Source organism: Trichosurus vulpecula, chromosome 7 (genome assembly GCF_011100635.1).
Source record: "Trichosurus vulpecula isolate mTriVul1 chromosome 7, mTriVul1.pri, whole genome shotgun sequence".
NCBI classification, from domain to species: domain Eukaryota; kingdom Metazoa; phylum Chordata; class Mammalia; order Diprotodontia; family Phalangeridae; genus Trichosurus; species Trichosurus vulpecula.
This window is the reverse complement of record NC_050579.1, coordinates 69,032,407-69,059,243: the sequence shown is the minus strand read 5'-3', so window position 1 is coordinate 69,059,243 and position 26,837 is coordinate 69,032,407. Positions and strand designations below refer to the sequence as shown.

At 35.4% G+C, this 26,837-nt stretch overlaps 1 protein-coding gene across 3 annotated transcripts in view; it reads right to left on the bottom strand.

The window, feature by feature from the left end:
* The window catches only part of COL11A1 (collagen type XI alpha 1 chain), a 280,750-nt gene that overhangs the window by 121,413 nt on the left and 132,500 nt on the right, over positions 1-26,837 (bottom strand). For all 3 annotated transcript variants that reach the window (XM_036766931.1, XM_036766932.1, XM_036766933.1), the window contains 6 exons: positions 25,952-25,996; positions 23,749-23,802; positions 23,622-23,666; positions 14,030-14,083; positions 13,136-13,243; positions 4,661-4,714 (listed from right to left, as the gene is read on the bottom strand). In XM_036766931.1, coding sequence (XP_036622826.1) covers positions 4,661-4,714; positions 13,136-13,243; positions 14,030-14,083; positions 23,622-23,666; positions 23,749-23,802; positions 25,952-25,996 — 360 coding nt within the window. The remainder of the gene's footprint in view (positions 1-4,660; positions 4,715-13,135; positions 13,244-14,029; positions 14,084-23,621; positions 23,667-23,748; positions 23,803-25,951; positions 25,997-26,837) is intronic.

The following is a 26,837-nucleotide window of genomic DNA, read 5'->3' as shown; positions in this document are numbered from 1 at the left end:
GGTGGACACAAGACAGGGATGAAATGAATAGCTTTTTTATAGTATTTACTTTTTTAACTTATAGTCTTAGCAAAAGACTTTAATGAAAGATTTGAAAAACTTGGTATCTTTGTGTTTGGCTCACCTGAAAAGATTTTTGTCCTCCTCTATCTTGTCAAATTATTAATGAGGAATATAATATTAATTTGCAATCATTCATTTAACAAGGATTTATTAAATGTTTACTATATGGAGTTTAAATTCTAATGGTGGAGAAAACATGCAAAGAAATACATATATACATACACACAGGGCAAACCGGAGGTAAAGAATCATGCATAGAACATCTCAATACAATTTTAAGGATTCAAGCTCTTGTGGGTAAGGAGTTTTTCAATTTTATCTTTGTAGTTCCAAGGCTTAATATAGTGTTGATACAAAAGAGTCATTTGAAAAAAAATCATAGAAGGATAAATTCATCTCAGCAAGCAGTTATTAAAAACTTATGGTATATGTATCTATACACACATATCTGTGTATGTATTTATGTCTCTACATATATACACGTGTGTGTGTGTGTGTGTGTGTGTGTGGTGAGGAGAGAGACACAGAGACAGCAGAGAGAGTGAAAGAGATACAGAGACAGTTAAGGAGAAAGAAAGAGAGAGTGATAGAAAGAGAGACAAAGAGGTAGAGAGAGAGGGGGAGGGAGACAAAGAAAGAAAGGGAAGAGGATATATTCAAGACATACTGTGAAGGTAGAAACCACAAGATTTAGAAGCAGATTTGTTATAAAGGGTGAGAATGAGAAGTTGAGGATGGGGTTGTGAACCTAGGTGAATTGAAAGATAGTGGTGTTGTAGACAGTAACAGGAAGTTTGAAAAGAAATGAGGGCTTGAGAAGATACTGAGTTCTCTTTTAAAATACTGAGTTCAAGATGACTAGCCAGTTTGAGAAGCTTAAAAGGTAGTGATGTATGACTAGAGTTGAGGAGAGAAAGGGCTGGATGTTCAGACCTGGAAACAATCTACATAGACATAATAACTGAACCTATGGGAACTGATGCCACTGACGAGGAGAAGACAGCACAGAGCAGAGCATTCCAAGTTAGTAGGTGTAATACAGATGAAGAATCAATAAAAAGAGATTGAGACAGAGCAGTAGAACAGATAGGAGCAGAGTTACAAAAACCTACTGAAGAGAGTATTCAGGAGAGCGTGATCAACAGTGTGAAATAAGGCAACTAGGGAACATAGTGGATGGTGTTGGGTCTGAAGTAAAGAAGACCTGAATTCAAATCTGACCTCTTAAACTTTAGCTATAGAGCTTTAGGCAATTCACTTAATCTTTCTCTTCCTCGGTTTCCTCATCTGTAAAATGAGGGTATAATAGCACTAACCTCCTAGGGTGGTAATGAGGATAAAAAGAGATAATAACTCTAAAGCACTGAGCAGAGTTCCTGGCTCATAGTAAGTGCTATATAAATGTTAGCTATATTATTATTGTCATTACTATTTATTAGAGATAAAGAAGGATGAAGATTGACAAAAGACCATTAAGTTTGGCAATAAGGACAAACAATAACTTTGGAGGGGGCAATTTCAGTTTAATGATGGGATCAAAGTCCAGATTCTAGAGGGTTTAGAAGTCAACAGGAGGAAAGAAAAAGTAGAAGTAGTTAGGGAAGATGCATGTCTCAAGGAGTCTAGCCATGAAGGGGAAGAGATGATACCTAGTGGGTGTTGTAGGATCAGGTGAGTGTTTTGTTTTTGTTTTTGCCTTTTTTAAGGGTAGGGGAGACATAACTGTTATGAGAGGCAATAGAGAAAGAGCTAGTAGATATGAAGAAATTAAAGATGACAGGGTGGGGATGATGGAGGGAACAATCTGCTGGGAAAGGGATCAAAGGTGCATGTAGAAGGGTGGCTATGGAAAGAAGAAAAGGTATCTCTTCGCCTGAGACCAGTGTCAAGGGAGGGGATGTCCCAGTGAGGTGAGATAAGGAGGAGGGGAGAAGAAGGAGATCTTGGTGAATGACCTCATGTTTTTTGGTGAACTATGAGGAGAGGTCCTCAGCTAAGAGGCTGGGGTGTGAGGGTGTGAGTGTGAGGCAAAGGATCCTTGAGGAAAGACAAGAAAGTTTTGAATAGCTGTTGTAAGATAATAAACCTACTAGAGAAGGCATTTGCCCTGATTCAGTCATCCCCAGTGCTTAGCAAATGGCTGGCATAGAACAGGAGCTTAATAAATGCTAGTTGAATAACTGACATATTGATTGAAGTGAGGACCCAGTTGAAATTAGATATTATAAATCTGGAGTGGACCCAATCAGCATATTTCCCTCAACTCCATTCAATAAAGGAGGAAGATATTGGAAATAATTCAGGGTTAGGGTTTGGCAAGGCACATTCAATGACAGGACATGGGGAAAAGGAAGCATGGGTAGAGAACAGTGTACAGTACATACAAGTTGGTTCACCAAGGAGTGAGAGGGAAGAGAGGAGAATGTAGCCAATGCAAAGGTAAATGACCTGTGAAAGAACTGAGGAGTGGAAGGATAGAAAGTCATGGTGATAAGAAAGAACATAGGGTGATAAGGCTGAGGAAAAGACAGAATGATAAAAGATTATGATGAGATAAAGATTCTGAGTTAATGAGCAAAGAATAAAATACTCTTGAGTGAATGTCAAAATTATCTCTGTGTACATCTGGGTAGAGTGGAGGAATAGTATGCTGTGGGAATAGAGTAGAATGAGAATTTGGGAGGTTTGGGTATTTGAGGGAGCATCAATATGTATACTGATGAGGGAAGGAGATAGGAAGGAAAGATAGTGAGCCAGACACAAAATAAATTGAAGAAGGAAGGAGAATGTACCAGGATTAGATAGATAACAATCAATCAATAAACATTTATTAAGGACCTACTATGTGCTGGGCGCTGGGTCAGTAGTATCTGGAGATGCTGCTGATGCTGCTAATGATGATGATGATGACAAAACATATATTTTTATGTAGCATCTATTATGTTCCTGACACTGCACTACAAGCTTCACAAATATCTCAGTCGATCATCACAACAACCATAGGAGGAAAGTGTTATTACTATCCTCATTTTACAGATGAGGAAACTGAGGGAAGCAGAGGTTAAGTGACTTGCCCAATGTCACATAGCTAGTGTCTGGGGATTGATTTGAACTCGGGTCTTCCTGACTCTAAGTCCAGTATTCTACCCATTGTGCTTCCTAGATACTTCTAGGTTTGGACAGGATGAACCTCAAAGAAACAAAGCTTGCTTAGTGAAGGTGGTAGAGCAGGAGTCTGTGGTGGCAATGGGGAATAAGACATATTCTGATTCTCCCTTTGGCCACCTCCACCATTACCACAACCAATGAATTGGGGTATATGAGAGAAAATAGTCAGTGCTGCAAAGAGAGGTGAGAACAGTATATTAGGATTAGATAGGAGTGAGAAGAATGTGTGAACACACACACATGCACACACACACACACACACACACACACACACGTGTTAGGCTAAGAACATTAAGTGGTCCAGAAATAACAGAGATAGTTAATTTCATAACAGAGCAGTCCCCTGACATACCAGTGACAATACTGTGTCCATTGGATGATAGTTTTCAGAGCAAGAAGTGGAAAAGAAACACAGAAAGAAATGTCATAGTGCACAGGTGTACATGGATTTTAATCTGAATCTTTGGAGAGACTATATAAATTAATAAACATATATATTATGTAATATATAGACACATATGTGTCAAACTTGTACAGATTATTATAGTTTGCTTTAAACATAGATGTATATTACTTAATATCTTTATATATCAAATAGACCAGAGGCATAAAAGAAAGCTTATTCAGTTAGGTTTTTTATTTAATTCTATTAAGGTGGGGCAGAGCAGGGAGAGACTTTACACCCTCAAAAAACCCTATAAATTGCCAGTTTAAATGAGTAAGTAGTACTATGACACAGGGTATTAGACAGAGGTGAAGATGAAAAACTAGAAACATGCTTATTTGACTCAACACGCTTGTCAAGACGAGGTTTGAAGTAAAAGGGGGCAGTAAGGTAGTTAATGCCATAAGAAAAAGATATCTTCAACGGTAAAACATTTTTAGACATAGTTGTGCTGGAGTCAACATTATTTCAAATGTGGCTCATATTTTGAAAAAATCACAGATGTTGTTACTATTATCTCCTGAAATGAACTAGCATCTATCCTTCTTTCTTCCTTCCTTCCTCTCTTTCTTTCTTTCTTTTTCTCTTTCTTTCTTTCTTTCTTTCTTTCTTTCTTTCTTTCTTTCTTTCTTTCTTTCTTTCTTTCTTTCTTTCTTTCTCTCTTCCTCCCTTCCTTCCTCCCTTTCTTTCTTTCTTTTCTTCCTTCTTTCCTTCTCTCTGTCTCTCTCTCTCTCTCTCTCTCTGTCTCTCTCTCTCTCTCTCTCTCTCTCTCTTTTCCTTCCTTCCTTCCTTCCTTCCACATTCAAAATGTCCACATTTTGTCTGATTTCTTTTTGTGATAGCGTATATTACTTATGGAACTTTGATCTTCTTTGCTAAAAATAAATCTATAAAGAAGATTGCTTTGAAGTTTCTCTTTAAAATATTTTTGTTTAGGGAATATAGATAGGCAAAAATATAAACTCAAACAAATATTTTCTTTACCTTTGGACCTTGTCTTCCTGGATATCCTGGTAATCCTGGAACTCCAAGTTTCCCCTGAATTTAAAAAGAAAGACAGAAAAAGAACATTATCTAAATTGATTTAAATTTAAATATTGTACTGAAGATTTTAAGTACTTTAGTTAATAACAATTGTACATCTTCCTCATCTTTGTACAGATTTATTTGTTTAAGTCTGTTATTCTAAGGCAGTATCATCCTTGACTTTCAGCTCTAAATTTTCTTTGGAAGAGAAGAGAAATAATTATTTTAGGAAGGTCTCAACATTCTAGTTAGGAACAAATTAGTATAGTATAAGTAAAGGAGTCAGAGTGCTTAGAGTTCTCTACTTGGGAAAAGTAGTATAGGGTGTAAACTAGTAGAAGGAAAATTCTGGACCATTAATCTGTTCATTTGTCTATCATTTTATATATGTATATATGTATATTTACATATAATATCTGTTTCCCGAAAATCTTGAAACAACAACCTCTTTGTCAATTCCTCAGTCTATGCTATTCACCTACCAGTCCAATGATCATCTTGATCAAAAATAGAGCCAGAAAATTTTCCCGACATCAACATGGGGAAATGTCTAGTTGTCTCAATGTTCACTGGATAAGCAGTAACCCTAGATAATCAGGAATGCACTTTAAAAATCAAATCCTGGGTCAGCCACTTAATACTAGTATGACCTTGGGAAAGTCACTTAACCTCTTATGGCCTCTAATCAAGATCTACAAAATAAGGGAATTGGACTTGATGGTCTCTAAAATCCCTTCCTGTCCTCCATCTATTATCTTATGAGCCTGTTTCCTCAATTTTAAAATTAGGGAATCAGATGAGATGACTAATAAAGTCCCTGATAGATGTAAAATGCTCTGATTCTAAGAATTAGAAAAGGAGGCCTTTCTTATCCTTCATTTCTCCTCTACCACACTGTATCTATTTTATATGTATACGTATGTACGTATAGTATCTGCCCAGAGAAGACGCAGACTTCTTGAGACTAAGGATTATTTCACTTTTTTTTCCTTACATAGTCTGGCACATAGCACATAATTAATAAATTTCTATTGATTGATTGGTTGTGTAATAAAAAATGATACTAGAGGCCTCAAGTCAGAATACTTGATTTTGAATCCTAGTTTAGATATTTATTTTTCTCCAATAGGAGACTCAGTTTCCCTCTGTGTAATGTGGGGGTAAAAATAATTGCTCTAGTTACCTCAGAGTTGTGAGGAAAATATTTTGTAATCTTATAGTTCTGTAAAAGTATGAATTTTTAAAATATTTTTATCTGTTTCCCCAGCCCTCAGATCTTGTCAGGAGCTTATGCTGAAATAATACTAGCTGAGATTTCTGGTCCTGATTCTGGGTTAGCTTCTCTGGGTTATTCTGAACAAAGTAAAATAATCTTTGCAAACATACTCAGCAGATAGTGTTCAACTTGGGCCATGTTGGCCACTAGGGGACACCATATATTTGAACTGTTTAACAAAGGGTAACAATTTGTTTGTACCTAAACTTACCATTTGTTTAATATGGAGGGACCAATTTCAATTTTTTCTATATAGAGCAATAACAAAATAAATAACTTAAATGATATGTAGCATTTTGTGGCAACATTATTTCATAATACATGCTTCTCCTGAGTAGACTAATAATTTATTCTTATTTATGTTAACATCCTAAAGGATCAAATCGAGGAGTTATAAAATAGTGAGAGTAAAATTAATTGGATATAATGAATGAGAGTTATGTGTGTGATTGCAATTTGTATGTAGTTACCATATTTATCGTATACATATATACATACAAATGCATATGTATATACGCATACGCACAAAGGAAATATTTTTTCATGTAAAGTTCAGCAAGCATTTGAGAAGTTATACAAGGAATCTTATATAAATTTTTACTTGGGGATGATTCACTTGATTTGCTTGGTAGTGGTAGTGGTGGGGGCAGCAAGCTTATTGCTATAGTAATATAAACATGATAGTATTAATCTCATAGAGGAAAACTGTAAATATATTCTTCTATTTGAGAAACAAGATGGCTTTTAAAGATTGCAGCCCAATTTCCATAGCCTTGGAAATGGGTCCCTTTGTAGAAATTTTGAAATCTTCAGACAGATGTGAATTATTTCAGGTTACTTCTATGTATGTATGAGTTCTACATCATATTGAATAGTATAAGTTCATTTTGATGCATTTACTTAGCACCTACTATATCCAGGCACTGGTTCTGGTTCTGGGGATATAAAGATGAAAAATTTTAGAGTCCTTGCCCATAGCATATTTTGAATTTAACAAAGGGGAAATCACACATTTACCAATAACCACAGTGAAATTTGAATATTTTTAAGTGCAGAAGGAGAAAAAAGTCAAAGTATCCAGGAGGGAAGGATGACAATTTACTAATAATTGAACTCTATATAACTAATATAATTGGAAAGTAACCTTTTAACCAACACTAAATTAATATTTAAATGCTTAGGTGTTTATCAATTCTGAATATTCAGCAATTTTGACACAATTATCATACCTATTAATTTAGTTGATTGTTCTATGCAAAAAAAGAATCAACCAAAAAGAATGGCATTCTGTTGATTCAGAAAATATGAAATGAAGAATTAGATTTTGAAATATTTTTGTATCTATATGTTGATGTTAAAGGAAAAGCTAATTATTTTATAACCTTTAGTAATGATTTTGAGTTTATTTTAATGTCTCTTTAACTTAATATGTTTCCACAAATATTTTGTTTTCATAAGTCTTCACATTTTTTTAAAAATGGAAAACATATCTTAGCAATCATGTAGTCCAACTTCCAATTTTAACAGATGAGGAACTGAGTCTCAGAATGGGAGAGTAACTTCCACAGTTACACAGATCATAATAAAATATGATTTCAGTAGATCTTAATAACTTGGAAAGTGAATTGAAATATTACAGTTTAAAAAAAAACACTTCTGCATAATTAACCTATGTTCGTCCCTTTTTAAATTGCTTCAAGTTTCAGAAATAGAAAAAAAAACTTACATTTTCAACTGTCATTTTTTAACGAGACCTTTAACAAGGCAAGAATTTCCATAATTTCTGAATGCATAGATGTAAACATAGAGAGACCAAAGCAGGGTAAATGATATTTTTTTACTTCAAAGTCTTAGGACAAGTTATTTTACAGCTACAAATTTATCTTGTGTTACCACTTAGCTCCCCTAGTTTCGCCAATATAAATGGCTTTAAGGCAATAGTCCTAACTTTCTTTTCATAAAATGTCCTTTGATTTCTCACTGGCTGAATAACTGGCAAGGGATCTTGAAGTTTTTGGAATGTCCATTCATGAAGAGATTCTACAAAGCAATTAAAGTTTAAAATAGCTATTTTTTCAACATTCTGAACTGCCTTTTGAACTTTTTCCCATTATTCAATTACATCAGTGGCACTGAGTAAAAAGTTTACTCAAAGTGTATTTCAGTCTTTCAAGTAGTCAGTACTTTATTTTATGTGGATATATATTTTGTCTCCCTCCACTAATGCAGATGGCCATTTTTTCTTTGCCTTATTAGACCACTTTCCTGTGTTTCTATGACTGAACAAAAAAGATCATCATTTTATGATGAGATTCCTAGGGCCTCTGCAAACTTAATTACTTTGGTTTTTGGTTAATAGATATAGAATCTATTGCTGGGTCTGTATTCTCTAAGCTTATCTAGCTTGGTAGAATCTTCCAGAGTCTTGGTTCTACTGGTTTAAATCCAGTGTCATCTCCACATATGAGGCAAAAGAGGAAAACTCTAGTGGAAAACAAAGAACACAAAAAGGAAAAAAACACAAAGAAGCCTAACTTATCTTTCTACAGCAGAATGCCCACAATAAGTCATCATATGATAACAATATGTGGCATAGTGAACATGGAATCCCGGTATTAGTCAGGAAAGACAGAGATCAAATCCCATCTCAAAAATTAATTGTTTGATCCTATGCAAGTTGTACTACCTCTCAGTCCCAGTTTTCTCACCCATAGAATAAGGATAATAATAGCACTTATCCAATAAGGTATATAATATGCATATATAAATCACAATTATGCACATATATAATATGATTTAATGTATCTGAGCTATTGTTATCATCATTATAAAGTAGGAAGAAAGAGAGGTTAGGTAGCACAATGTATAGACTGCCAGGCCTAGAGTCAGAAGGATCTGAGTTCAAAACTAGTCTCAGACACTTACTAGCTGTGTTAACCTGAGTAAGTCAATTATTCCTTTTTGTCTCAGTTCCTCGTCTGTATAATGAGCTGGAGAAGGAAATGGCAAACCACTCTAGTATCTCTGCCGAGAAAACCCCAAATGGGGGCAACAAGAGTGGAATACAACCAAAAAATGACTGAACAACAACAAAGGAATAGGGATTGGACCTGCAATTTTATTAGCATATGGAGCACCCAAGCAAGCAACCTCCTCAGCCAATATAAGTTGGCATCTTCTGTACAACAAAACGTCATAAACTGTGGGGCTTTTTTCAGTATCTTGAAAACTATGTTTCAGTATAGTTGTTTCCCTTTTTAATGCTTTGTATTTTGTTATATTAATTTAAAACACTATTCTGAGAAGGGACACAGACTTCAACAGACTGCTGTGAGGTAGGGGCAGGGAGCTGCGTCACATAGCTGGTAAGTGTCTTGAGATGAATTTGAAGTCAGGTCTTCCTAATTCCAGGTCCTGCATTTTATCCACTGTGCAACCTAGCTGCCCTCACTATTTATGTAGTGTTTTACAAGTATCATCTCATTCTACCCTCATAAAACCCCTGGAAGGTAGGTGCTATTATTATCTCTCTTTTACAGATGAAAAAAAAAATGAAGTAGACAGAGGTTAAGTGTATTGTCCAGGGTTATACAACTATTAAGTGTGTGAGGGTGAATTTGAACTCAGTTCTTCTTCCCTCTAGGCCCAGAACTCTATCCACTGCAAAACTAAGCTGATTCTAAATATACAATATAGTAACCGTCTGGAGTAGGATTTGAATTCAGGTCTTTTCAACTCTAAACCCCAGGACTCTATCCACTATGGCATACTGCTTCTAAAAGTGAGAAATCAGGGCAGCTAGGTGGTGCAGTGAGTAGAGCACTGGCCCTGGAGTCAGGAGGACCTGAGTTCAAATCCGGTCTCAGACACTTGACACATTTACTAGCTGAGTGACCTAGCAAGTCACTTAACCCCAATTGCCCTTTCTTTCACCCTGAAAAAAAGTGAGAAATCACCACCTAAAAATAGATCATATATTTCACAAATGGACACAAGTCAGATGGAGTTAGTTTCATTAACAGTAGAAAATTACCTTTATAAAAGGTACAACCTGCATATGTTCCTTGCTCTGAAGTTTCCTTTTTTTTTAAGAGAAAGAATCTCTTTTATATGAGTCTAATCTTCCTTAAAGATCTATTTATTTCATAAAGAGAGACCATCACTTCATATTTGCATAAATTCCCTTTATCTGATATTTGAAAACATTAACACTGTACAATGTATATTACTACTGTTCAAATGAAGAATAAACCAAAAATAATTTCATAAAACCCCCAGCAAAGCCAGATGACTTTATTCCCTATAATAGTGACCTCAAGAGTGCCAAGAACCTTATGCATGGAGATGAATACTTTAATTTATCTAAAAAGACAGGGAGTTCAGAACACACCAACTTTATGACCTTGCTATCATAGAGCCGAAAAGTTGTCTGATTCAGTATCCACACTGCATAGGTAAGCAGTGTAGGGGGAGGGAGTGAAGGGAAGCAAATAAGCAGAAAGAAGCACACTTTTAATGATGTCCCCTTGGATACATTAAGTTATCATCATTTGTTTTATGCTATTGATTTCAAGGTTAATGAAACTCCCTAATTACGATCACAAAGACATTTGTGTTCTATGTTAATTGCTGCATTAGAGGAATTGATTCTCTTATGTGTTTTTACTAGAGCTCTGCTGCAAGATGGCTTAAGAGGAGATTTAGGTCAAAGCAATCACCCAGAATTTGGGAAATCCTGCAAAGAAAAATGGTATAAAATTTCTCCCTTCAAGTGCTGGCACTTAAGGAAAGAGAGGCATGCTGATGAATAGTGAAGTGGAAGGAATCCAGGGTTGGTTTCAAAGCACTGATGCTGTGATTCCCCATATTAGACCTTTGGCAGGATGAAGAGTGGGGCTGACTGGAGATAAAGTTTACCCAATAGCAACTGTCTGCCGGCAACGGCAGTGTCTTGGCAGAGTGGGGAGATAGGTGAGATGGGGAGAGGAAGGGGGAATGAATAAGGGGTCTTTCACTTCATGGCCTTTCCACTGACCTTGTGCCTTCATTCAAGCTGATTATTATGATCTCTGTAAAGACTCAGGAGTAGCATGCCACAGTGAAAAACTGGAAATAAATGGCTGATGTAGCAGTGCGTGTATGGTAACTGTGTGGATAGGATAAGTCTACTTCTCCTCTTCCTAGGCTGAGTTCCACCTCCACTACCCCCAATCTGAAAATATATTCTTTTATCTCTTAGGATATATCGAACAGAAAGAGCCTATAGAAAGCGAAGAAATCTTCCCTCTAAGGTTAGCTTTCATCTAGTCTGAATATACCTTGTACCCACAGAATTGTTTGTATGTCCTTTCCCCCATTAGAATTCAAGCTTCTTGAGGGCAGGGACCATGCTTTTTTGCCTTTCTTGGTATACCCAGAGCTTATCACAGTATCACACAAGAAGCACTTAATAAATCTTTGCTGATCAGTTGACTGTCAGACACTACTTTGAGATTCTTATTATTATTCCATAAACTAAAAATAAAATTTAAAAAGGATATCATCATACCATTAAGTGCTTCAGGAAGAATTCTCTTTCAACTTTCTCGCAAAGTTTCACCCTCATTGGCCAGTCACCATCCCCTTTCTCTTCCTTTTTTATTGAATACATATTCATCTTTAGCCCCTATCCTCTAAATCTGAACTTTTTCTTTGGTATTTCCTCTTTTGCCTTTGTCTCATTTCAAAATTTACACAAAAGGAAACAACAAAGCAAGGAACACAAACATATTCCTACTTTTCATAAATGTGTTTTTCCACTGTCTAAGAAACTATCTCCTTCTAACTAAGTCTGCTTGTCTGGATATCTATTTTATGCATAATTTCTGGACAATATTATAAAGAGGATAGAAAGCCATCATCAGAGCCAAAAGACCTGAATATATTGTCCTACTTCAGACACATACAGGCTGGGTGATTCTAGGAAACTCACTGAGCTTCTCATTTTACTAGGCAACTCTCTAAGACTGTGAGGTGAAGAGAAAGTTCCAACACACACTAATAGAGGGAGTTGCCACATTAGTTTCTTATATCAATGAAACCACAAGTCCAATTTTTATCTTTATGCCTATGTTATAAGACATAATGATTATGCCTTGTTTTCTTTTAAATTCTGTATGATGCCTAACATATTACATTGTCTTTTATAAATAAATCACAATGTATTCACATCCATAATACTGGAATAATTTATTTTTTTTCCTTTACAATGCACATGCATAATGTCCAGGCTACAGCTAGAGTTGGACATCGCCTTATATGAGATTTGAGAGGCGCAGGAAGGCCTCACATGTTTCCCTACCCCGATACTTCCTCCCCTAGGTGACACTGGTGTTCTCATCCCTTTATATCTTGCCACATTCTTTTCTACTTCATTTGTATAATCCACATTCTACTCAAAATGAATTATTATTCTAAGATTTGGTCCTGCCTTCTCCTTTGTTTGTACATTTATGTAGGCTGTCGCTGCTTGCCAAGAATATATTGTTTCCAAATATCCACCTCTTGAAATCATTCAATTCCTTAAAGGTTCAACTCAATTGCCCCTCCTCTGTGAAGCCTTCATTTATCCCTTCCAGTGAAAAGTTCCCTTTCCTTTCTCATGTTTACTCGTCACAATGCTTTTTTTTCCTAGAGACTCTCAATATTTACCTTGGATTATACCAGTTTGTGAATGTCTCCTTCATACCTCCCATTAGATAATAAACTTCATGAGGGCAGGGACTGTTCTTTTCTGTGTTTGTAATCCTAGAAGCTGGTATAATGTACTATGTATTTTAAAATTGTTGTTGAATTGACCTGAAACTTCTAGTAGATAAATTTAAATGATGGAGAAATCTTGACAAATCCTATGTGGTTGAGAGGGTTGTAGTATAAAACAAGAAAACCAGGCCTTGACACTAAGACAACTTAGATATAAAGTAAAGAGAAATATAATTCACTAATCAATTATATATAGCCGTCCTTCAAATCTGATTAATTCAACTTAATGACATGGGGAATTACTTGCATATATATATATAAATACTAAAATAACACTTAGTAATTTATCACCTTCAACAAGCCATTTTGAAGTCTGGACAACTCTTCTGACTGAAAATTTGCAATTACTTACTAACCTTCTCCCCAGCTTGACCAGGACCACCAGGGTCCCCAGTTGGACCTGCTCTACCTTTGGGGCCTTCAGGGCCATCTTCTCCTCTAGGGCCCACTTGTCCAACTTCTCCCTGAAAAACAAGAAGGCAAAAGTAAAATAAATGAGAAAATAATTAGCTAGTGAATAACAGGGAAGGATATGCAGTAAAATATTGTACCAGTGGATTGCTCAAAAAGTCTGTTTTTCAAAACAACTCCCCTCCCCACTTAAAAAAGAAAGTCTGTTTAGTATTTACCATACTAATTAGGAACTACTTATGTAAGTTAGGAAATTTTATTTTTCCCATTACAAAATTTAAATTGGTGAAGAATTTGACTGATATTTCTGAATTTGATGGACCCCATTTACCACAAGAGTAGATTTGGTCTAGGCTACAAAGACTACCTTCTAAAGAGAGTCAAGTGTATGATTCCTGGTGGCCAAATGAGGTAAAATAAGGCAAATGCTGCTGCTTTAATTCACATATATGCCAAGAACTGTCACAAAGTCTAGTAATTGCTTCTCTGAAATGTACTATTTGGAATGGACTCCTCATTTGTTCCCATTAAAAAAAAAAGATATGCCCAAATGCCTAAACTTGGTAGACATATGCAACTACTTATCCCTGAATATGCTATTAGAATGTAAAATGCTATCATATGACATATGGAAAATTTTAGCTAAAAATAATACCGCAAAGAAAATAGATTTCCAATGACTTCTACAAAAAAATAAAGATAAGGAACCCAAAATGTAAAAATCTGTGTAAGCACAGGTACTAAGAGCTCAAATGAATCCATTTGCATTTCTGGTTTTATTTAATGAGCTGATAAATTTTCACTTGAATGTACTACAATAAAATTTCTTTTTTACTCACTCTGTCACCTTTAAGACCCATGTCTCCTTTAAATCCAGGGAAACCATCTTCACCCTAAATAAAAGATAAGCAATATATATCTATTTAATCATGTCAATATCATATCAATATCAATATCATGTCAATATCAATTTAATCATGTCAATTTTATTGACATATTTAATCATGTCAATATCATGTCAAAATCATGTCGATATCTTACAATTGGTTAAATGTTAAATACTCTGAGTTACTTTATATCAATCATACTATATATTCACCACAATAGTCACTTTTACAATTGAAAAAGAAAAAAATTCTGAGGAAAATGTTTCTTCTTAGATTTGTTAAAAAAAATGAACCTATCAGTTGTCGGGTTTAGGACGTTAGAGATGATCTAGTCTAATTCACTCTTTTACACACTGGGGGAAAAATTAGCAAGACTCTTCACTGTAATATATACAAAAGGAAGTTATTTAGCCTTAGCTCTAATACTTCCAGTAAAGGGAAAGCTGATGCCTTTATTCGCTAATTATAATTGTTGAAAATTTTTTCCCCTTAGATCAAGTGTAACTTTGCCTTTTTTCAATATCCCACTTATAATTTCTAATTCTATCCTCTGGACCCAAACAAAATAAATCAGATTCCTCCTCTACTTGTCATCTCTTGAAATGCTTTAAGTTGACTATCCCTTCCCTGCTGACTCCCTCCCCACCCTGGTTGTTTCTACTCTAATCTAAACATGCTCAGTCATACCAAATGACCTACACATATATAGCCCTCACCATCTTTGCTGCCCTCCTCTTGCCTCTCTGCAACTTATCAAAGTCCATCTCAAAAGCTAATTTAAACTGAACATAGATATGATATCCCTGAAAACTATAAAGATGAATAATTCAAATACATACACACATACATATAATATGTATATATATATATATATATATATATATATATACATATATATATCTGTAATGTTTTAATAGCAGAATAGCCAGATCATGGCTTTGAATCTATACTCTCCAAATCCATTCCATACTCTAGCTGAAAGGATTCGATTCTATATATGACTGAATTATGTGCCGGCTAATGAATTGACCAGGTCTACGTTTCAGTTAACAGAATTGTTCAGACACTGCCACATTATTGAGTTAACTGCTATTATACTAGATCAGAGATGTCAGACATGTGCATCATGGGTCACATGTGACCCTCAACACTATTGAGTATAGTTTGAACCAGATAAAATGTAAGTGGGAAATATTTAACAAAATAAATGAAAATACAATAAACCACAGATAATATTACATTTTGAAACTAAGTCAATATGCAGTCTATAGGGATCCTTGTATGGTTTATTAGCCTGAGTTTCCACTTGAATTTAACAACACTGTACTGGAGCCATTTATAAGAGGATAACTAATTCAGATGCATAAGGACTATTTTCTTTGAATATTTCTGTGCTTGTTAACACTCACAGGGATCCAACAGTCAAATTACATTTTGATTTGAATCTCACTTCAAAGAGCAAGTAATTTTGTATATCTGACAATAAATTGAAGCTTTCTTCATTCATTCTTAATTTTTCAAGACAGCTAATGAATAAATACTTAATTTCTTTCTAACAGGAATATCAAAAGCAGGCTTCAGGAGAGGCAGGATACTCTCAGTGCAATTTGGTAATGACAGATATGTGAAAGCTCAAAATGACCACTTAATTTCCTATTGACTAATTTCTTCATTGTTTTTCCCCCTAAGCATAACACTGTAATTGCATGCTTGCCATGTTTGAAAGAAGATTTTATTCTTCAAGACAAAACTAGTGACCATTTTAGTTTTGCTTTTTAAACATAGGCATATCCATAAAGAGGAGCCTGTCAATGGAATTCTAACTTCATAAAACTTTTTTTTTCAATGCCTAATCATTAAAACAAAGTAAATTAGGCTACTGTTACGGATATCCTTGCAGAGATGAACAAATCGTTCAGTACATGTGAAGGATAAATGATGGACAAATAGTGAAAAATCCGTGGTAATGGATACCCCATTTGGTAACCATGGCCCATCAACAGGACAGAAGGAGAATTTATGAAAGGACAAGGCAATGGTGGCACAAGATTGGTAACTGTGGATGAAGTGTCATTTGCATCTTGATAGAAATACCCATATTAGTCATGAATCTAATGATAGCCAATCACAGATCCATTGTGGTACTTGAGTCCTGAAATGTCAGTTTTTGATGTAGTAATGCTGTCAATTATTGGAGCTGTCAATTATCCCACCCCCACCCCTGAAAAAAATCAGATCTGAATTTATCAAATGAAATATATGAAAGTAATGCTGCTTGATGTACAGAGACCATACATGAGACTAGAAACTTTATTGCAATACTAATTCTGTTTACTTTAGCAGCATGTGGATTACAGTCATATCACATTACACTTGCAAAGTAACAGAGATCCTTTCAACCTGCTCATTTTATAGATAGGAAATTGAAGGTCATCGAGGCTATGATGGAATTGACAACATGGAGTTTTTCCAGAGGCATGTGATCAGGATCTGCTCCATACTGGTATAAGGGACAGAATACTAGACTTGGAGTCAGAAAGATAAGTACAAATCCTGCCTGTGATATTTAGTAGCTGTGGGACTCTAGGCAAGTCAGTGTTCTTCTATTAGTCTCAGTTTCCTCATATTGACAATGCAGATAATAATAGCATCTGTTTCACAGAGTTGTGGCATTCAAATGGGATACATAAAGGACTTTGAGAAATTTAAAGCATTGTGTAAATGTCAGTTATTATTACTATCTCAATCCCAAATATGATGATCATGTACTGAGAATTGAACCAGATTTTCAGTCATAAGACAAGGTTCAAATCCTGTTATTTACTAATTTTATGACTTTGGGAAAGTTACTAAACATCTCTAGGACTCATTTTGCTCATCTCTAAAATAAGGATAGACTAGATAATCCATTAAGTCTCTTCCCACATTCAATCCTATGAATGATAGAAGCCCTGGACAATATTTAAGGTAAGCAACACTTTTAAAAGCTATCTTCAAACACCTTTCTTTTGCACAGGTTGCCTGCCACATCTGGAATATTCTCTCTCTTCACAACTTTCTCTAAAAATTCCAGCTTTCTTCAAGGGTCAGTTAATGTGGCATCTCCTCTAGGAAGCTTTTCCTGATACCCATTGTGGTTAGCATTCTATTCCTTTCCAAAATATCATATATACATTTTTCTGTTTGTGTGTTGCATCCTCCTAACTGAATGGAAATTCCTTAAGAGACATTTTTGTTTGTTTATATTTTGTTTTGTTTTGTATCCTCAACACTTAGCTGTGTCCTACACATTGGTGGCATTTTAATAAATATTTGTTGGATTGGACTAGGTTGGACTGAACTATTGGGATTCCCAGGAGATAAAGAGGAAAAAAAAGACATATCATTAGGAATGTCCCAGGAGACAGTAAATCTCCCTTTATGATATCTTAGGAAGAAGATAAGTGATTACTTATTGGGACATTTATACTTGACACAATGGGGACTAAATAAGATGACATGAAATTTCTTTTTAATGTACAATTCTACAACATGTCAAGTATTTCCTCCCTAAATTTTCCCTTTAGAGTGATTCTTCTCACATGTTCCTCTTCCTATGCATTTTCCCCCTGACCTCTGTAATACATATGCTAGCAACAATTGTCCTTGAAATTATTCCCAAGGAATTCCCCACCTCTTCCTCACCCCATGCAAATTGTCAGTTACCATTGCTTCACAGGGAAAAAAGGGGGAAAATCTACACCAGGTGCTGTTTTTATTTATATTCATAGCCAATAGAAATTCTAAACACTCATGATTTTCTACCACAGACAAATGATAGTCAATGAATTGATTGTTGAATACTGCTTGTCCAATTGTTACACTCAAGTAGTTGGCCTCAGAATTGACAATATACATTGACAGGGTCACTGTAATTATCAGAATGCATTTGATATTATTATCAAAAGATCCTCATCTATTTAAAATGCGTTCCTGTTTTTCAGAATAGCAAATAGCAAAATGTCTATACTATACTTTCAAGGTCTTAGCAAGCAACATGAAATTTGTCGGGTTTTTTTTCCCCTTACAAAAATGAAACAAAACAGTTAAAGCTCTACCCACTTACACCGTTCTTTGATGCCAAACTCATTCAAGATGCTTTTGAAAACATTATGGTAGTTAGGCCTGATTTCTATTATTTGAAAGTGTATTTGTGTTTGGGTAGAGGTGGGGGGAGTAGAGGAAGGGGATGCTGCCAAGAGTGTACATTTCTCTGCTTATTCAATTGAATGAGAAGAATCAGTACAGTTGGCAAATGAATACCCCTACCATTTTGAAATTGTGTTAATAAATGGTCCCGATGGATTATGGGTGAGTGAAAAAAATCATCTTGAATAACTACTAGGTTATTCATACCCAGAATTCCTTAGTTATTCATGCTTTTGGAGGCAACGTGGCTTAGGAGTATTTCCCTGCCTAACAATATCTCACTTAAATAAGTGGGTTATACACAATTTTTCAGAGCCCATAAGGCAAACACATTAGGATTTTTTCCTTCATGATCCGAAATATTTTATTGGCTGACTTTCCAACGTATAACAGTAAACATATGTGAGAGAAATTGACCAAAAATTTACGTCCATGAAATTTTTCCTACCTGGCCCCCAGATATTAGCCGCTTTTTAATTTTCTTAAATGTATGCATTTTCTTTGGAAAGACAGGCTGGGGTAGGGTTGGGGGGAGAGATAGGGCTGCTACTTACTATAAGCAATGGCATATTGTATAATAGAGCTTTAATCCCATAATACTATTTCTAGATAAACAAATTTTATACCTTTTACCAGGCTTATACTGAGGAGGGTAGAATACAAGGAAAAACTCTGTTTATGGAATGCTTAATTAAATCCCTGGGCCTTATATTTGAATAACTAAATTATTCTTGCTATGCAAGGGTGCACTCAAAGGGAATCAACAACACAGATTAGTTTTTCCCACCTGAACTGGATGTTTTTCTTTTCCCATAGACTATCTAAATAATTATAAGCATTCAAGTAAAAAGTCTAAAAATCAGCTAATGACTCACATCCTCAGATGTTTGTCAGAGAAAGCCTATCAGATGAAATCATCAACTGATTCACATATTTTCTTTCACAATACTAAAGACAATATGAATGGCTGTTTCTAAATCCAAAAACAGAGCTCTTCTAAAACTTTTGGTTTATAAGCATGTAACAAAGTGCAAAACTTTGATCATACTTACACTAAACTATCTTTAAAGCTGCTAAACGCATTCTTTGGCTTGTCAAGAAATGAAGATGATGTAGATATAATGCTTTTGAAGACATAAAGTCTTTTATAAATGTGAGTGATCTCCAACATTTTCACTATTATCTCACTCTCATCTTTTATGATTGGATCCATGCAAAAAACAACTCTGGGATGTTATTATTCTGCATTTATCATTGTTCCCTTGATGATTTTTGGAGTAATTGAAGGTAGATTAAATGACTTTAGTAACTGAGCAGAAGGATAGAAGCTTGTCTGTAGACTCATTGAAAACATCCTTGGCCCATAAGCATGTAGCAGACAGGATTTTGAAGACAGTTAATTCAAAAAATATTTCTAGGCATTTTTTAGCCTCCTCATAATATGCTCTCAGTCATTCAAAAACCATTTGTTAAGCACCTACTGTGCCTAAGCACTGAGGATACAAAGAAAGGCAAAAGACAATCCCTGTCCTCAAAAAGGTTTCACCAAGGTTGGCCTTGGAAGACAGATTCAGTTCTACATAGGTGTGATGATGTTGCATATAAGGGTAAGCAGTAGTGGTATTAAACTATTGGCCTTCACAATCTCCTGCAAAGTGGTTGGTAATTAACTAACAAGATGCATAGGGCAGAACTTCCCTTGCTGACAAGAGAGGGTAAGTAAATCAGCCTCCACATAACTGTCAAGGGTTCAGATATTGATACCTGTCTTCTTGGTATCTAACCTCCAGGTCATCTAAACCAGATGATATTCTGAGTCTGGACCCCAACCGTATTCTACTTTGTAACTCTCGGTGACCTCATTAAGTCTCCATGCAGATGACTCCCAAAGCTACATATCCATCCTTCATCTCAGTCTTCAAATCTAGGCTTCTACCACCAACTAACAGCTGAACATATGCTCTTATATGTTCTATTTGAAACCCAAGAAGGGCAACTTCTCTATTTTGATTAAGGGTACTACTATCTTTCTAGATACCCAGGTTCACAAGCTCAGTGTCAACTTCAATACTTCTGTCCATTTCCCATCTTCTTACAGTTTATTTCCCAAACCAGCTATGCTGGCCTACTTGCTGTTCTTCATAGACAACACATAATCTCCCAAATTAGCATTTTCCCTATTTGTCCCCTATGACTGGACCTGGACCTCTAGCATTCTTTAAGACCTAGCTCAACTGCCACCTTCTTTTAGGCCTTTCCTGATTTCCTCCAGCACTCCAGCTTCCCCCACCACTAGAACCTTTCACCTGAGATTACCTTCCATTTACACTGTGTATATATTGTATATACATAGACATATACAGTGGTCTCCTCCCATTCTAATGGGAGCTCAATGAGGTTAAGGACTATTTTTGCCTCTCTTTGTATCCCCAAATTTTAGCACGGTAATAGACAAAAGTAAGAGGTCAATAAATGCTTCTTGACTAACTCCATTCTCCTTCAACCACATATTGAATCAGTTGCCAATTCTTGTCAATTCTGCCTCCACCACACCTGTTATACCATACCCTTTCTCCACACATCTTTCTCCTACACAGCTAATTTGTCTCCTTTCATACAAACTTTTAACTGATTCATTCTCCAAAGGCTATCAAATTGATATTTCTGAGTTTCAGGTTTAATCATGTCAATTCTCTGATCCAGACATTTCAGTGGCTCCCTAAGGCCCCTAGGATAAATTACAAAGTCTTGTTTGGCATTTATAGTCCTTCAAAATAAGGCTCCAACCTACTCTCTCCCTCATTCTAGGAGGTTTTCCTTCTTCATGGTCATCTCTTAGAATCTCCAACTCTGTTCTAGGTTTAACTCAGGTGTCACTTCCTGATCTACCCTCCCCTTCACAAGTTGTTAGGGCTTCCCCAACCCTCCTGAAATTATTTCCTATTATTTTACTGTGTAGATATTATTCTCCCCAATAGAATAAGTCATTTGGAAGCAGGGAGTGTTTTATGCTTATTTCTGTATCACCAGTGCCTGGAATGTATTAGGGGCTCCAAAATTTCATGTTGAATTGAACTGAATCTCTCTTACTAAAAGTCACATTTAAGAATGACATGGGAACACTATCTTTATAAGAATAAAGAAAGGTATTTTCCTGCTCTCAGATTATATGGTAGGAAAGTTGAGAAAGAACCATTGGAATGAAATCAACAATTTGAATGACTTAGACCTGAAAAATAAAGAGAGGGAGAGAGGAAGAAAGGGAGAGAGAAAAAGAGAAAGAGAGAGAGGGAGGGAAGGAGAGAGGGAGGGGGAGAGAGAGAAAGAGAGAGAGAGAGAGAGAAAGAGAGAGACACAGAGGGGAGAGAGGGAGAGAGAGTGAGTGTTTGGTCCTTTCCTAAAGCCCTTTTTCTTCTGTAAATCAGGCAGATAAACCTGGATTCTCAAACACTAGTGAAGCACAAAATCTCTCAGTTTCTATCAAGTGAGAATGACTTCTAAAATGCTCAAGTGAAAAACTAGCTTCCTTGATCTCTCTCTAACAAGATACTCCATCTCTTGGCTAGGGTAGTTTCTCTGGGATGTACCCCATGTTATTTCTTCTTGTCTCCATTACCCTAGCCTGCCTGTTTGTTCAAGTGTCAGCTAAAATCCCATTTTGTACAGGAAGCATTGCCCATCCCCTCTTAATTCTAATGCCTTCCCTGTGTTAATTATGACCTATTTATCTTGCATATAGCTTTTTGCACATATTTGTTTGTTTCTTGACTCCCTCATTAGATTGTGAGCTCCTCAAAGGCAAGCCTGCCTTTTTCCTTTCTTTGTATCCCTAGTGCTTGGCATACTTCCTGGCACATAGTAGGAGTTTAATAAATCCCTACAGACAGCTTGACTGTAATCTGAAGAAATTCCTAGTTAAATTCAGGGAGGCATCACTAGATGGTTAGCCAGCAAAAAATGGCAGAATTAGAAGATGGGGTATTGTATATGAGCAGCAGTTATTTTTATCATAAAAATTAATTTTTAAAAACTATATGATAAGACGCAGAAAGGCTGCAATATGCATGAGGGAGGAAGAACCCACACATGTGAAGTCACCAACCTTGAAGTCCAAGTAAATAATATTAGATATACAATTAAAATGATGATACACTAATTGTAGAGCTTTTTTCAGGATAATTTTTTAGGTTATTTAAACATAGGCATTTCTACATCATCTTTGGAATCAATAAAAACTCAAATTTTAAAATTTATGCCTTCCAAAAAGTACAAATAAATGGAAATCTCAGGCCTTTCCTGCTGCTTTGAATTTTACCACTAATAATACTGAAGTAAATGCATGAATGTTTGTCTTCCTAAAATCTAGGCTAGGGGGGAATTTAGCAGATTCTGTAGCCCAAACCCCTCATTTATAAATCAGGGGAATGAAATTAAGAGACATGAAGTGATGGATGCAAGATCACAAAGGCAGTAAGTGACAGTGATGGGATTTAAAACTCCATCTTCTGACTCCAAATAAAAAGATAAATTCACAATGAGTTTTAATCTACAAGCAAATATTAAGAATAATACTATCTACCAGGCACTGTAACAGGAATGGTCATACAACACAAAAAAGGAAACAGTCCCTGAACTCAAGAAGCTTTCATGCTACAAGGAAAGACAACACACACATAGATATATGCAAAAAGGCACATAAAATACATAATTTTGCCACCTCAAATTTTTTTTCATAATAATTATAGTGCCTTATAAAATAATTTGTCGAAGAATGCTTAAGCATTCAACTTCAGGATCTGTGTGTAGAAATGTTATATAGATATTCATATCAACAAATGTTTGCTGAATAAAATATTTCATGCAAGACACAATGCTAGGTGCTGCAAGCAAAGTAAAGATAAAAAGACTCAGTACCTTGCTCAAGCACCTTGAAATATTGTAGTTGTAATAACCTAGAAATACTCAGTGATGGAAGGGTCTGGGAGAGGGATATGTGAAAACTGACTGGGAGGAACATGAAAGGTTATATTAAGAGGAAGCATATGAGATGGGCCTTAAAGAACATGAAGAATTCAACAAAGATATGGCAAAGATGACATATGTAATTTCTGAACCGTGACAACTCTTTGTCATTCTGGACAATGCAATCCCATTCAGTGAAAAATGTCAATCGTGTTTGGGAAGCAAACATGTTTGTAAGGGTCAGGTTAAAGTTAGGATAAGGATTAGGGATAGATTTCTCCCTCATATGATTTTAACTCTTAGCCATAGCAATTGAGATTAGTTTGTTCATACTTTGGCCAAGAGAGATAAGCTCTATATTGAAATAATATAAAATATAAATCTCAAACCTTACCTTTTCACCTTTAGAGCCCTTAAGACCTCTTACACCATCAGCACCCTAAGTAATAAATTAGAAAGATCAAATAAAAATGAGATTTTCATACTTAAATTAGGCAGTTAGAAGAATATTTAATACTTACCTTCACACCACGGGGTCCAGGATAACCAATGGGACCTTGTGGACCAGGAGGACCCTAAAAAAGAGTGGACAAATTGAAAATGAGGTTTATTTATTAATTCATAAAGGGCTCATTTTGCAAATAAGTTTTTTAAAAGTGATATAGGCTTGTTTTACACTGAACTTGAGAAAAAAATTCCTCTACAATGCATTGTTAATTTTTAAAGAAAATTTTGACAGGTATTATATAGAGTCTAAATAAACACAGTTATAATTGACTGCATATACAAACCAGTTAGTTGTCTCCAGATGTGATAAAATTACAATTTAAAGCAATTTCAATATCAGATTCCTGGGTGGTAAAAAACACTTAAATAGTTTATGGTTTTGTTTATCAAAGAAATAATCAAGGAGATGTAGGAGAGACAAGGCTGTGATGTGTTGCTGGGGAGAAGAGAGATTAAAGCCAAAAGCCTTTCAGCCTGGTCTAGTCAATAAAACCATTCTTATTTTCATAAAACAGAGAAACTGACTGAGATGAGGTTAAGTCTCCTTACTATAATCTCACAAGGCTCTTTTCTATTTAAGAAAGTAGAGCCCTGGTTTCCCTCAATTGGGGATAGACACAAGACTTAAGAATTAAAATAGTTTTTTGCCCACAAGTGAAGTGACAAAGAGGACAAAGCACTAAGAATAGTTTTAAGAAGAAACTGAAGAGGAAATCCTATATAAGGTCAGGGTGCAGTCTAGATAACAAGAAATTAGAATCGGAGAGCCACTGGCCAAGAAAACTGCTTCACAACTATACAGCCATTAAGTAAGAATGGCTTTTGAAGTGGATTGTAGCCCTCCCTATAGGGGAGAGACTTATTAATCATAACCCATGAATGGGGGAGAGAGTAGTAGACTCAGAAGATAACACTTCATCTAATGTCTACAGCTGAGACACAGCCTGGAAGGAATAATACAGTGAAGGGCTAAAGCCCCCCTCTCTTCAGGGAAGAGACTCATTAATCAAAGTATTCCTTAGTGGATAGTGATAGAGGAAACTGGATATTCTCACTAATCAAAGCACTCCTTAGTGGATAGCGAAAAGCAAAGCTGTAATCCTCCATTCAGAAGAGAGGCTTACTAACCATAGTATCTCTAATTGAGGGATTTTTAACCTGGGGTCTGAACTTAAAAAATTCTTTTGTGATTCATTGTATTTCAATGTAATTGACTTACTTTGCAATCTTGCATTTTTAAATGCATTTAAAACATTATTCTAAGAAGGCATTACCAACATCTTCATAAGACTGCCAAAGGGTTAAGAGATCATGTTCTAGTGAATCAAAGGGCAGGACTTTAGAGAGCAACGAATACAACACTGTCATTTGTCTCTGAGGAAACTAATGCCCAGGGAGATTAGGAGATTTGCCCAGAGTCAAAAATTGCATTTAAATGATTTAAACTACGATCAAACAGATATTGATTTTCTATGTGGAGTTCTGTCAATATCTGTCAATAAGGTGTGGGTTCTAGGTTCTGTAACAAGTCTAGGATTTTAAAAACTGCTATTTTTTTTTTAGCAATGTTGCAGAACTAATAGTTCTCAATGAAGATGATTCTCTCTTGGTTATTTTAACCCAAACTCAGATCAATGTTGAGTATTTCCTTTTTCTATTTAAACATGTTAATCGATTACACGTATACAGGGTTATTCTTACTTGACATACCTAAAAGAAAATTATGAATTAAAATTTGAACATAATTCGATCACTCACATTTTAATCAGATACCTTTTCCTTGAAATTATTTTGTAATTTCAATGGCACTTTTTGAAGTTCCTCATCATTTGTCACATGTGCTTTTAAATCTTTGTCTAGGCCTGCCCTCCAGGAGTGAGCCAGGATTTGAAAAGCATAAACTACCAAATTGGAAATTCAAACATACAGGCTATCTATCCAAACCATATGCCAGTTTATTATATCCTGAGGAGACTGAAATAAACATAAATAAAGCCAATGCTGTCTAAAAATTAAAATACTAGCAAAATTGCTCAGATGCCAATCAATAAATACATCTGTCAGGACACACATGAGTTGAATAGGTTTACTTTCTAGTATTCATATTAATAACTAACAATTTTGGAGGAACAAGTACATTACATGGTTCACAAACTTGAAAGCACTTTCTTACATAGATAAAAAAATGAACATTGAAGTTTATGCTTTGAAACATACCAAAGCACCTTTTTCTCCAGATTGGCCTTCTTTGCCAGGATGACCCTGAATAGAAGAAAAATGTACAGTCATTAAATGGCATAGTAATGACGTTTAAAAAAACACAACCATGAAAAATCACCTCTCTTGGGTTTGAAGGTTTCATTTTTGTTATTGTTGTTTAGAAATGAAGCTAACTTTTAAAATTACTGAAATGTTAAAATTTTCTGAAGGAATTTCTTATTTCTATATGAAGGCAGTATATATGGCTTTAAGCAAAACTGAAAACAGTATGTATGAAAATGGTAGTAATTATAAACAGGGTTAGGAATGACAGACTAATCAATACAATATACAATGAGATTATGTATGTAAAAGAGTCTTGAAAAGTGTGTATACACACACACATATGTGTGTATGGAAGATCTATTTCAATTTAAACAATCTGACATCAACCTGAATATATTTTCCATAGTGAACTCTCCAATTTGGGGGGGCAGGGAGGGTGGTTCACAGTAAGTTTCAAGAGGGTAGACATAGGAAGAGACCTAAAAGATAACAACATTTTTTAAAAACTGAAAATATAACCAATTCTCAAATACTGATTACTTGACAAGTAATCAAACAACCAATAACCATATGTGCTATCTTATCAAGTAATTAATATTATGCTAATTATGTGATTGCGGAAAAAGATAAGATAGTATAAACAAAAGACATGTAAAGGACAGCCTACGTATTCCTCCTGGCATGTATTTACTGTTAGTATGTTAGAGGGACCCCTCCATGGAAAATTTACAAAAGGGTATTCACAATAGGTAGCGATCTGTACTAGTGAAGAAAGTGCCCAACTAAATAGGAACAATATGAAAAGTAACTACTGTTAATGACTGAACTTTAAAAATTA